This window comes from Sphaerodactylus townsendi, linkage group LG05 (genome assembly GCF_021028975.2).
Source record: "Sphaerodactylus townsendi isolate TG3544 linkage group LG05, MPM_Stown_v2.3, whole genome shotgun sequence".
Classification (NCBI taxonomy): Eukaryota; Metazoa; Chordata; class Lepidosauria; order Squamata; family Sphaerodactylidae; genus Sphaerodactylus; species Sphaerodactylus townsendi.
The window spans coordinates 99,016,689-99,029,508 of NC_059429.1; the positions used below are offsets into that span (position 1 = coordinate 99,016,689).

Sequence of the window (12,820 nt, forward strand, 5' to 3'; positions counted from 1 at the left end):
GGATACGATACCATAGAGTCCCCCCTTTGAAGCAGCCATTTTCTCCAGGGGAACTGATCTCCATTGTCTGAAGATCAGTTGAAATACTAGGAAATCTCCAAGTTCCACCTGAAAGTTGGCAACCTAAATGTCTTCCTAGCATCCAGCCTACACTGAGTCCTTGCTGGAAGGAAAACCAACCAATTGAGCCAGGAGGTAGCAAACAATCCTGTACTGCAGATTTTGAAGGTTGGGAAGTAGCAATGAAAACACAGAATTATGAGGATGATGGACACCTAATTATAACAATCATCTGGTCCAGAAATGGACATGGACAGACATGAGCAGAAACCTATTGGGCTCTGTGGAAAGAAGAATTCATACTCCTGTATCTGTCCTGCTCACTCACTGAGGCAGGGAAAGGAGCCAGGATTCCTGCAGCAGAAACAGCTGAATTCTCCCTTTTTTCTGCTTACTGCATCCTGCAGCAGCTTTCTTTTTCCTGGCCCCTGAAGATCAGAAGGAGCAAGACAGGGAATGCAGAAAAATTCAGCTCATAACACGTTTTTTGCAGTAGTTGGGGATGGCAGCAGGAATGCTGTGGTGATCCTGTGGGGAGAATAGAGGGGTAGAAAGGCAAGAATGTCTTTCCTCCTGGCACCTAAGCTTTTTAAAGGCAGATATTTAAACAGAGAGGACCACAAATAAGGAGTTGTTCACATGCAATTCAATCTGAAATCAGTATCAAATACCTACTTATCCATTTCAATTTGCTGTTAGAGGCCCGCAGAACACTTACTAGCTCTTGCCTGGATTATTGATTGCTGAGTTTAATCACTCTTTACTTTATATTGCCCATTGCCAAGGATGTAGGCTCTTTCCCAACTGAGTTTGCATAATCAAAAGCTTCTGGCAGTAAGTCCTTTGGTGCAGGAAAATATTAGGAAAACACATATCAGTTGCCTTAGTGCTATTCTTTGGGATGGATGGGAAGCATCCAGATTATGTGTCAGAATTTGTCTCTGTGTAAAGGACGTTGTAGATGGTTAGAGCTCATACTTCTGAGGTACGTTGTAATTATTAAAAGCAGGTTTATTTAATTTATTGAAAACATTTCATGCCACCTTTCCACTCAAATCGGGTGTAAAATGTAATCGGGTGTAATGTAAAAACATTAAAGTTTTTAAGCAATTAAAATACACTTAAAATTATTCAATTAAAAACACATAAGCAAGCAACACTAGAAGAAGGGCCAATAACTGTCGGCAACTGCTGACAAAAGTCACTAATAGAGGGAGACCAACGAATTTCCCTAGGGAGGGAGTTCCAAAACTTTGGTATGTCAGAGAAGGCCCTTTCTTGGGTTGCCACCTGTCCAGCCTCAGATGGCAGAGACAACTGAAGCAAAGCCTCCGAAGATGATCAGAGTGAGCAGGTAGCTTCAAAATGAGAGAAGGCAATCCTTACTGGGGTTGCCGTAAGTCAAAGGAAGGAAGGAAGGAAGGAAGGAAGGAAGGAAGGAAGGAAGGAAGGAAGGAAGGAAGGAAGGAAGGAAGGAAGGGAGGGAGGGAGGGAGGGAGGGAGGGAGGGAGGGACAACTCCTGAATGTAATACTTCTATAATGCAATCCTAAGAACAGAATAGGAATCTAATTTGACTTCAGAATTTCTGAGTAACTGTTTTGAAACATGAGCAATATAGTTCTGAGAAGACCTCAGAACTGCACAAATATTTCAACTCAGTTACAAAACTCCCTCTCAAGCTAGCTGAATGCAGGTCAAAGTCACTTCAGCAACTTATGGGTAGATAGGACTCCTATGGCTCGAAGTCAGGAATTGCAAAATGTGATGTATGAGCTACGCTCTTCCATTTGTAACAAAACATCAATACTTTCCCAAAGTTGTACAAAACTTCCATGAAGCAATCAAGCATCACAACAATCATTTTGCCATAGAAAATGCAGTGATGCTGTTCAGGATCTTAAAAATCCGCAAACATTCTATTTACACAGTGCAAGAAGGACATGGATGGGATAATGTTTGCAGTGCACGGTTTTGCAGCATATTTAATGTTTGTATAAACTGCTGTCCAGCCAATTTATGGCAGGCCCATAGGGTTTTCAAGATTAGAGATGTGCAGAGGTGGTTTGCCATTGCCTTCCCCTGCACAATGACCCTAGAATTCCCTAAAAGTTGTAACTAGAAATAATCCTGGTAAGCTTCTGAGATCAGAATAGTCCAGTTATCCAGGTCAGGGCAATGCATTTAATAGGTCATTACATTTTAAACAGAACTCTGTCTATTCTTTGGTAGTTTGCAAATTATTGGATTTTTTTAATTTTAAAAAATGAAGAAAAAATGTTCAAGCAGTTGAAGGCTCTCATCAATGCATCCTATTATATTGTAGGAAAAAATAAACCATTTACAGACATGAAAGAACTAGATATACTATGAAACAAATCTGGTATAGAAATAAGGGACCATTGTGTAAATTATATGAGATGTAGGGAATTTATCAGCTATGCTGAAATGCTGCTAAAAGAGCAGCTATTGGAAAGTAAAGAATGTAATCAAGAAAGTATCTTCTTAGATAGGTTCCCTAACAAAGCAACCACAGAAGAACTTGTTATTTATACAAAATACCTGAAGGATAGGAAAGTTAAGGAAGAATGTTATGTGTAGTTCCCCTAAAAAAGGTCACAGGGCATAGTTACTTTAAAAGATTTGGGCGAAGAAATAGAAGGATTCGGTTTAGATTGGCAAAATGAAAAATAGTGCATTGCCACAGGAGGTGGGGATCTGATGCTTGGCTCAGAAAATGAGAAATGGATCACCTGATATCTTAACTCTGTGTTGCACACAAATTATATCTGGTTTTTTCAGTTGAAAACATTACATACCTATTGAAACTAGATATGATTTTGGGAAAACTGTACAAACTGGACAACCTCTTATCTAAAACAGCAAGCAAATACAACCACAGTCTTCTGATTTGGGTGAACTTTTGGAGTCAAGAGACAAGCCACGAGGCAGTGGGTTCACTTCATTCCCAAGAGAATTTGATATCGTCATTTTATTTGACTTGCTTCCTGCCTGGATCCATGGGGTAACAATGACATTGGGAAAAGGCAGCTTCTAGCAACTGACTCCACCTCTGTTTCCCATAGGAGAGCAGGGTCCAAGAGAACTATTACCTACTTCTGCCAAAGACAATTTAGCACAGGTAACAGAAAGGAACATTTCATTCTCCACAACATCATTCTTGTTGACTTCCAAATCTGAGAGACCAGAGTGTAGAACACATCGAAATGCCTACAATATGGTGGTGGTGTGATGGTGAAAATAAAGAAATGTTATTTTCCCATCACCATTGCTCCAGATGAATTACATCCAGATCAGCTATTTAGAGTTCTTCATCTGTGGTGACCATGTTGTTCTAGCCTTCCTAGAGATTCCTAAGAAATTTCCATGTTGAACTTTGACAGACTTAATCAGTTCTTTTCAGCCTGATGACTGTGGTCACATTTCTGAAGAACAGCTATTGGAGTATGTGTTTGGGGTCCAGATATCCACAGATGCCTACTCAAGAGACAACCTTGTGTTAGTGTAATTGTTTATTCAAAAGATTCCCACAATGCAAGCCTAAACACTGGGATGTTTTGAGAACACTTTCTGACTCTGGATTACAAAAGAATGTAAAATGAAGGTTCCTGAAAATGAAACCTTGACAGAGTTCCTGAAAATGAAACTTTGACAGAGACTACATTAATTTATCCATGCTTATTCTTTATCCTGCTATTCCCTTTTAAATAAAATTTACCAAAAAAGACGTGCTGCTTTAAGTCCACCTTTATTTTATTCTGGAGATTTAACATGCATTAGAATTCTCCCTCTTTCAGGTAGAAACAGACTGCCTCATTTAAGGTAATTGTTCACCATTGCTAGTTGGAAGACCTAACTCCTGAACTACCATTTCTCTCTGGAAGGGCGGACTATGACACAGCAGTTGACTCCATGATCTGAATCTCAAAATGTAAAGAAACTGGCCGTTAGTCAGCATCACCACCACTTTGTGCTCTGCAGTGTAGACTGCCAGATTCAGCTCAAACTGTACACCAACAATGTTCCAGTAGTCCTCCAGTCCTGTTCAAAATTGCTCAGGTTGATTACATTAAACCACAAGGATGGATTTCTATAAACTTGTTCTATTATCCCTCAGAGCCTAGCATTCTAGCCCCTACTGAGGCTTTAGCAGAGTTATCATTTAGACTCCCAAAATGCCTCAGAGAATCCTATAGACCAATTAAACCTATGAGCCTTAAAGGGCAGACCATTCTCATTGGTCCATTGTCTCTCTGTGTGCATTTGGGGGGGAGGTCCCACCTTCAGCAGATAATAGTCCAATTGTGGCCTGGTTACATAATCATCCTCACCAACCTGCATGTTCCATCTATTCTGAAAACCAGATTCTACCTCCTGCTTTGTATGTGATTGGGATTCACCCAGGTTGAAGCAAGGAATCTGCCTTCAATCATAGCCTTAGTGATGGACATGAACCTCACAATCTTTCTCACTTTCTCAATATTTCAAGAAACGTAGTTTGCATTTAAAAATGTTGGCAGTGTGTTTTTCAAGAACGCTCCTATTTACATATGTTTTGAACAGCAGCAAGACTGTGCCACTGCAGCAGCATCTACCCTCCACACACACTATTTGGGGACTGGATATTGTGGAAAGATGGGGACGATGTTACATTATCTGGAAAGACCTTTAAAGTCCTTAAGCAAAGTTCAAAAGGTTGGAAAGAGACTATATACAGACCTAAAGCACAGTCACATGACCAGATTAGGTTACTCTCTGTCTGTGAGAGGCTACTGTTACAGGCAGCAACTAGCTGGGGCAAAACACACATATTCTCTTGAGGCTGGAGGTAATCTGCCTGCACAGATTTAGAAGCTTTAGAGTGGGGCACCCTGAAAAATAAAGGATTCTCTCCCTCCCTCATAATGAAAAAAGGAAAAAAATACAAGTTCCAGCTTCTCCAATATATTACCGAAGCATCAGGCCAGGACCTTCAGTCTATTAAATATGAACAGTTTAATATCTGTTTGAAAGCTATAGCTGTGCATTTCACTGTGTATAATTGTGTACAGAACAGCAGGACAGTTAACAGTATACACTGTATCCATAATATTATATTGTTTTCATATATCACATCAGGAGATAAAAGCAACTTTCAGGTTCTCTCACACTGTTTTTGTTTCACACTTAGATTTTTTTATTTCTTTTATTATTCTATTTACTATACCGCCCACCCCCAAAGGGCTCTGGGCTGTGTACAGAAGATAGAACAATTAAAAATCATAGTTGATAATGAAAACAGAATCAATTTAAAATACAAAAACAAAAGACCAGCAAAAGCAGAAAACCTAGCATTGGATGGCAACACGGAAAATCTCGCACTCCCTGGGAGGGGACCAGGCACAGCAGATATATATAGGGGGTGGCATGGGAGGCAATCAGCAACCCCCTGCCCAAAAACCCGGTGGAACAACTCCATTTTACAGGCCCTGCAGAACTGTCCAAGGTTTTATAGGGCCCTGATAGCTAGAGAAAGAGTGTTCCACCAGGCAAGGACCAAGGCTGTAAAGGCCCTGGCCCAGGTAGAGACCAGAAGAATCATTGAGGGGCCGGGGACCACCAGTAAATATGCCTCTGTAGACCGCAGAGTCCGAGTAGAGAAATATGGGGAGAGACGGTCCCTAAAGTATGTGATTTATGATGTGATATATGCAAAATAAAATGCAGAAGAGAAATCAAAGGAACTTTCCATGAGCATTAGTTTTAAGGAAAGGCAGACACAGGAGTATCATGTTTTAAATGCACAGATACTGGTAGATCACACTTTCACTTCTTTCATAGCATATTCCTGACTTATCAACTTTGCACAAGCACCAAATATGTTATCTGCCACAACATGCATTGTGAAGTGGTATGGTTCTGGGGGGACTATACCGTATACCCTTTTTGAACATTTCTATCAGCTCCCTAGGACGTGAGTGTGTGTGTATGTGTGTGTGTGTGTGTGAAGTGCTGTTGTATCTGACCTATGGTGTCCCCAGCAAAGAACTTTCAAGGCAAGTGAGAAGAAGAGATGGTTTGCCATTGCCTTCCTCTGACAAGTATTCCTTGATGGTCTCCCTTCCAAGTGCTGACCTTCCTTAGCTTCCAAGATCTTACGAGATCAGTCTGCACCATGCTATCTTCCCTAACTAGGACTTATACTGTAACATAATTATCTAAACCTTTTAAAAAGATCTTAAAGACAACAACCAATCTTAAAAACAACCATGGCCTTTTTCCCTCTAGTCCACTCAACAACATATGAAGTCTTCCTTCAGGTTAAGTTACTCTTATAACAGAAGAAGGCCCACTTAAGTTTGAGGCAGTCTGCTTAGATTGGAGGAAGGCTTTAAACTTTGTAGAGTGGAGTGGTATGCTACAGGCTATGAACTGGCAAGACTGACTTTATCAGGGACCAGTCCACTTTCCTGGAGAACAATGTCAAGGCACAACAACCTGTTCCACCACCAATGTTGCTTGCAACTGAATAGATTTGATAAGCCAGGGAACAATGCCAAAGAGCTTATTTATTTTTAAAGACTCAAATAGAATCGGATATTTATTTCCCTCTGGTTCACTCTAATTATGTGTATGGCATAATTATGTGGTAGAGAATGGGCCACAGATAAAAATAATTTACACAAGATTTGCCGCCAACTTGAAGAAAAAGAAGTACTGTCCCCTTCATAGAGGCTCAATGGGGTGTTATTTACCAGGTGATTTTCTTCACTTCCATGCCATGAAAGCTTCCCCTGCCCATTTTGACATATTAAGCCTCTATTAAAGGGAGAGGACATTATTTTCTCCTGGTTATTGGCAGAACCATCGCTCAAATATAGGTAGCAGCATTTTTACTGGCTTTCAAGAGGTACCCTGTTTCCCTGAAAATAAGACATCCCCTGAAAATAAGGCATAGTAGAGGTTTTGCTGAAGTGCTAAATATAAGGCATCCCCTGAAAGTAAGACATAGCAAAGTTTTTTGTTTGGAAGCATGCCCACCGAACAGAACAATAAGACATCCCCTGGAAAAATAAGACATCCCCTGAAAATAAGACATAGCACATCTTTGGGAGCAAACATTAATATAAGACACTGTCTTATTTTCGGGGAAACATGGTACAATTGTGCCTGGGAACCTGGAATATAAGATATGGACTAATGGTCATAGCCACAACAGCTACAGAGTAGAACTGCCACTGGCAATTCCCCCTGTGTGCATTCTACTACTCTGCAGCTCCCATTCATTTCAATGGAGAATGCTAAGAAATTTCCAGTGGATTATCAAAACGGTTCTTGGCAAAGGCTACTCCCTGGTTTCCTTGGTCCCAGGACTGATTTAGCAATGATATTCCAATGCCAAACCATGTTTTAAAGGCCAAACCATGTGTGATCTGGGACAGCCATGACTAGATCTGTCAATGTTTCCTTCTTATAATACCAGAGGTTAATGTTTCTGAAACCTTCCAAACTCTGCATTGCTACTGTAGAAAATGAAACCGGAAAGCATCATTTGAACAAGTGTGTTTATTTACTGTGGCAGTGCAATTGATATCTACTATATTTGCCCACAAAACCTAGTAACATGTACACAGGATTAAACATGTGCAAAAAAATTTCCAAAGATTTCCCATAGTTTCAGCACACATTGTACAGAAAACATGACTTTTCTTCATATAAGGGGATACAGTCAATATTTTATCTATATTTACCATCAGACGTCCAATGGTAAGTTCTCATTAACTGCTATTCCACTGAGATCTGAAATTATTTTGTTTGTGATAGTCCAGTTCTAATAAGATATATTAATAAGATATTTTATAGAAGAATGGGGGTTTTGTCCAGATTTTCTTAAACTTTATCTGATTAGTTGATGCCATTAGTCTGATCAGAGCACAAACATTGGGGACAATGGAGGCCCTTTCCCCACTTACCCTTTTCCGAGGGTTGCTGCGCACAATCCCCAGCACGCGGCATCCCTGGCGTGCGCCCAGGTGTCCCATCAAAAGGCGCCCTTTGAAAGAGCGCCAGGAATGCCTCGCGCTGAGGGGCCGACAGCAGCAGCGTCGGGGCGGCTGCGCTGTCGCCGCCCCTCTCAGTGGGGAGTGCAGAGGGACTCCGCGCTACTCTCCTCGAGTAGCGCGGGGCTTAAGGGAAGTGGGGAAAGGCCTGGAGTTTAACCCTTTTCTGGGTGCCGTTTCCAATATCTAAATCACACACCACAGCTGTTTTTAGCACAATAAGGGAACAATACATGAATGGTTTGACCTAGCTGGCTACTAGATTCTCACTGCCCATGCTCTGAATTGCCCACACATGTTTATTACCAATTTTGTCATGTTGTTCTTCATGCATTACATTTTTATCATTGTTTGTATGTCTTAATCCTTCTATACTGTCAGGCCTTCTCCTTCAATTCCACGAAAGAGAGTGCCAAGCTCTTTGGCCGGAGAAATGACGAGGCCCTTTCCCCACTTCCCTTAAGCCCCGCGCTACTCGAGGAGAGTAGCGCGGGGTCCCTCGGCGCTCCCCACTGAGAGGGGCGGCGACAGCGCAGCCGCCCCGAAGCTGCTGCGGAATCCCAGACACTCTTCTGAATGGCGCCTTTTGACACCCCGCACAGAGCGCGGGGTCGTGGGGACGCCTTTCCCCACTCGCTTCCATCCCCCCTATGCGGCGGCGCTGCTCTCAGCGCGCAGCATCCCAGGCACGCGCCCAGGCGTCCCCATGACCCCGCGCTCTGTGCGGGGTGTCAAAAGGCGCCGTTCAGAAGAGCGTCTGGGATGCCGTGCGCTGAGGGGCGCGACAGCGCAGCTTTCTCCCTTCTCTGATTCGGATTGTTCAGCAATGAGACTGAAGGCATTCTTCACATGCTCAGGGGCAGCCTGTGTTGAAATCCTCAATCAGTGAGTTTTGAAGGGTATTGCTGTGTATGGGATTACACTTTCCTTTACGATGAGGGCTTAAAACATTCTATGGCTGGGCTCGAGAACATTCAGCAGGGCTAAGGCCGGCCCCCCATTCAACTCTTTTTTCTTTTCTTTTCGGAGGTGGGGGGATGTCACGAACAGAAGCAGGCTGCAGCCGCTCCCAGCCTTCCTCCCGCACCCAACCTGATCTATCCCCGCATCCCCGGAGGGCGCCAAGGGGCTGGCCCCTCAAGGAAGCGCTCCCTCCCTGACGTCCGGTTCTTGCTAAGGGCCAGAGCAACTTGATGCTGGGAAGGCCGGCTGCGCTGCTGCGTTTCCCCAGCCTAAGACTGGCGCCGGCGCCGGCGCTCCTCTGCCCCTTGCAGCCGCCGCGCGCTCTTACCTAGGGGCGCAACGACAGCCATGCTGCAAAGCGCCATCCCGGCCAGGGCCCAGGTTCCCATCGCGGCGGTCCTGGGGGGCGTTGCAGGACGACGGGGCCCGTCAGCAGAGGCCGGCAGCGGTCTCCTGAGAAACCCGAGGCACCCGCCGCCTGTTCTCCCAAGAACGGAAGGCGAGAAGGCGCGCGGCTCAAGGCCGGCGCTGCGGGAGCCGCCGGAATGCGGAGCTTGGCGCGAGCTGTGCACTTGCAGGCACGGCCGCCGGTCTCGGGAAGATGCTGAGCTGGCTGGACTGTTGCGACGTTTCCAAGATCCCGATCTCCTCCTTCATGGGCACGGTGTCATAGGGAGAAGGGGCGAAGGAGCAGTTTAAGGGTGACTAAAAATAACACGTAGCCTGCCTAGAGACCAGGCTTTCCTTCAGTTGCCAGGCAGAGCGAGAGGAAGGAAGAAATATCTCCCTCTAGAACGGAGGGAGGCTTCCAACTTTTGGAATGTCCAGGATGACGACGCTGAATGTAAAATGACCGTCATAAAATGTTATATGCAATTTTTAAAAATACTGTATCTACTTGTTGCCTGCTGTGTGAATTGAATAGTCCTCTCTTTTTTCTCAATGGCACCTGGAACAAAACCTGTTCTTATAGCAAGTTTTCAGGTTCTTATCTAACTTAGACCTACATGGGGATTCAGAATAAGGAAATGAAACACCAAATAATTTTTTGGCCATCCTGCTTCATACTAGTATTACTGGGACACTGTCTGACATGCCACCAATCTAAAGTTTGGACACCTTCACACAACTAGCTTTCTAGCCTAATGCTAGACCTTGCTAATGTAAGGAGCTGTGCACTGAACTCTACTTCGGGATACCTCTAAATCATATACCCCTGGGCTCTGGCCAGGGCGTACCTGACCCAAACTTTCCACAGTGAACACAAATACAAAGAATTCATCGAGCTTCTGTGCCACTGCCATCTTCCCATCTTCCTTTACCAGTCCTTTTATTCCTTGGTCATCCCAAGGCTAACTGCTCTTCTGGCTGGTTTCCTGCACCAGATATATTTAAATAAACTCTCTTTTTTTGTCTTGATGCTTTTAGCAAGCCCACTCCTCACATTTTCTTTTTGCACTTGTGATTATTAACTTTGTCAAACCCTGTACACTTTTTTGTTCACTTCATTAAGGCAGACTTTCCACTTTTTTGCCTTTGATGGCTTCCTTGACTTGGGTCGTTAGCCATGCAGGTATTCTTTTAGACTTCTCATTACCTTTCCTAACCTGAGCTTCAATTAGTGCAGTTTCAGACAGCTTTCAGGCATCTTCTACTGATTTAACTCTCCTAATTTTCACTTTCTGCTTCCTTCTAACTAGTTCCCTCATTTTTGTAAAGTTCCCTCTCTTGAAATGAAATTTAGACTATAGAAGTAATTTGACATTGACATGAATACTGAACTTAACAGCATTGTGGTTACTGTTTCCAACTGGTGCAACAACAACTCAGAACCAAGTCCAAGATCATTGACCTTCTAGTTGGCTCTGTCACCAGCTGTTCCGGTGCACAGTCATCTATGATGGAACCTAATTGCCACAGCATAACTTGAACATGTTTACCCAGTCAATGTGAGAAAATTGAAGTCACCCAGTATCACAGCATTATTTGCTGTATTCGCCTCCCTCATTTCCTTCCCTGTCTTGAGAGGAGTCTGAAGGTTTGATCAGGTGGACAATAATACAGCTCCACTATCAAGTAATGCTAGGGGCCTGGTATCTCCACCTATAATGATTCTGTCACAGGAATTCATCCTAATGGTTTCTAACTTATTTAACTCTATGCCCTCTTTGATGTTCAAAGCAACACCCCAAACACCTACTTCCCTGCCTTGGCAATAGAGATCATACCTAAGGATTACCATATTCCATTGATTTTCCCCACTCCATCATGAGTCTGAAGCATCCACTATATCTAAATTGACATTTAGCACCGAGCACTCCAGCTCCCCAGTCTTGGCTTAGAGGTTTCTCCTATTGCCATATACTCATAATTCACTGTTTAAGATTTCTGTTGTGGAAGCAGTAATTATGAAGAAGCCCATAGTACATTTTCCTTGCCTTCAGCCCTCGCCGCTCTCATCCCTTTCATCCACACAATTCTCTTGTGTGGATCCTACTTTCACTCCCATCCTACTTTCACTCCCAAGTTCCATTGCGCTCCCTCAATGTTTACACTATTGTTCTTTTGGGCTGAGTTGTCCCAGACTGGAAGTTCCCCAGGTCCTATTAGCTTTCCTCCTGGGATTAATTTAAAATCAGATTTGCAGATGACACCAAATTAGCTAATACTCCAGAGGACAGGGTCAGAATTCAAAATGACCTTGACAGATTAGAAAATGGGGCCAAAACTAACAAAATGAATTTCAACAGGGAGCAATGTAAGGTACTACACTTAAGTGCTGTGTGGTTTCCGGGCTGTATGGCCGTGTTCTAGCAGCATTCTCTCCTGATGTTTCGTCTGCATCTGTGGCTGGCATCTTCAGAGGATCTGATGTAGGAAAGGAAAGCAAGTGGAGTATATATACTGTGAGGTCAATAGGTGAGGCCATCTGAATAGAAGTAGCTTGGCATGTGAGTAACAATGAAGTCTGTAGCATGTGAGTCACAATGAAGATAGCAAGGTCAATAGGTGAATGCATCTGAATAGAAGTAACCTGGCCTTTGTTCCCTTTGATTGCTATTATCTATAGTTGTCCTGTGTTTGTGTGGAGCTGATTAGTCACTGTCTTAATTCTAGTGTTTTTCAACACTGGCAGCCAAATTCTGTTCATTTTCATGGTTTCTTCCTTCCTGTTGAAATTGTCCATGTGCTTGTGGATTTCAATGGCTTCTCTGTGTAGTCTGACGTAGTGGTTGTCAGAGTGGTAAGAATTTCTGTGTTTTCAAATATTTGAAATAAATAATATTCAAATAAAACTTTCCACAGTGAACACAAAGAAGAACTTCCTGACAGTAAAGGCTGTTCAACTGTGGAATATGTTGCCTCAGAGGGTGGTGAAGTCGCCTTCTTTGGAGATTTTCAAATAGAGGCTGGATGACCATCTATCAGGAGCACTGTGATTGTGGGCTCCTGCACGGCAGGGGGTTGGACTGGATGGCTCTTGTGGTCTCTTCAAGTTCTATGATTCTAAAAACTGCTCTGCCACCTTTTTGAAATTAAGCAGCAGAAGCCCTTTAGTTCAAGCCTTTTTGTACAGGTTCAGCTTGCCTAAGAAAGTTCCTCAGGGCCGTACAGATTTAAACTCTTTTCCTGGCATTGGCCATTCATGAGCCCCTTATCTGTACTTGTCTAGCTGGCACAGATTTGTTTGTCATATTTTCATTGTATCTGGGAAGTCCTTAAAGTACAGAGAAATCC

General features: G+C 43.3%; 1 protein-coding gene across 1 annotated transcript in view; it reads right to left on the reverse strand.

Moving 5' to 3' along the window:
* SHISA4 (shisa family member 4) overlaps window positions 1–9,905 on the reverse strand; it is a 19,694-nt gene extending 9,789 nt beyond the window's left edge. The window contains exon 1 of the mRNA XM_048497998.1: window positions 9,411–9,905. Coding sequence (XP_048353955.1) covers window positions 9,411–9,471 — 61 coding nt within the window. The 5' untranslated portion in view covers window positions 9,472–9,905. The remainder of the gene's footprint in view (window positions 1–9,410) is intronic.
* Between the last annotated feature and the right edge of the window lie 2,915 nt (window positions 9,906–12,820).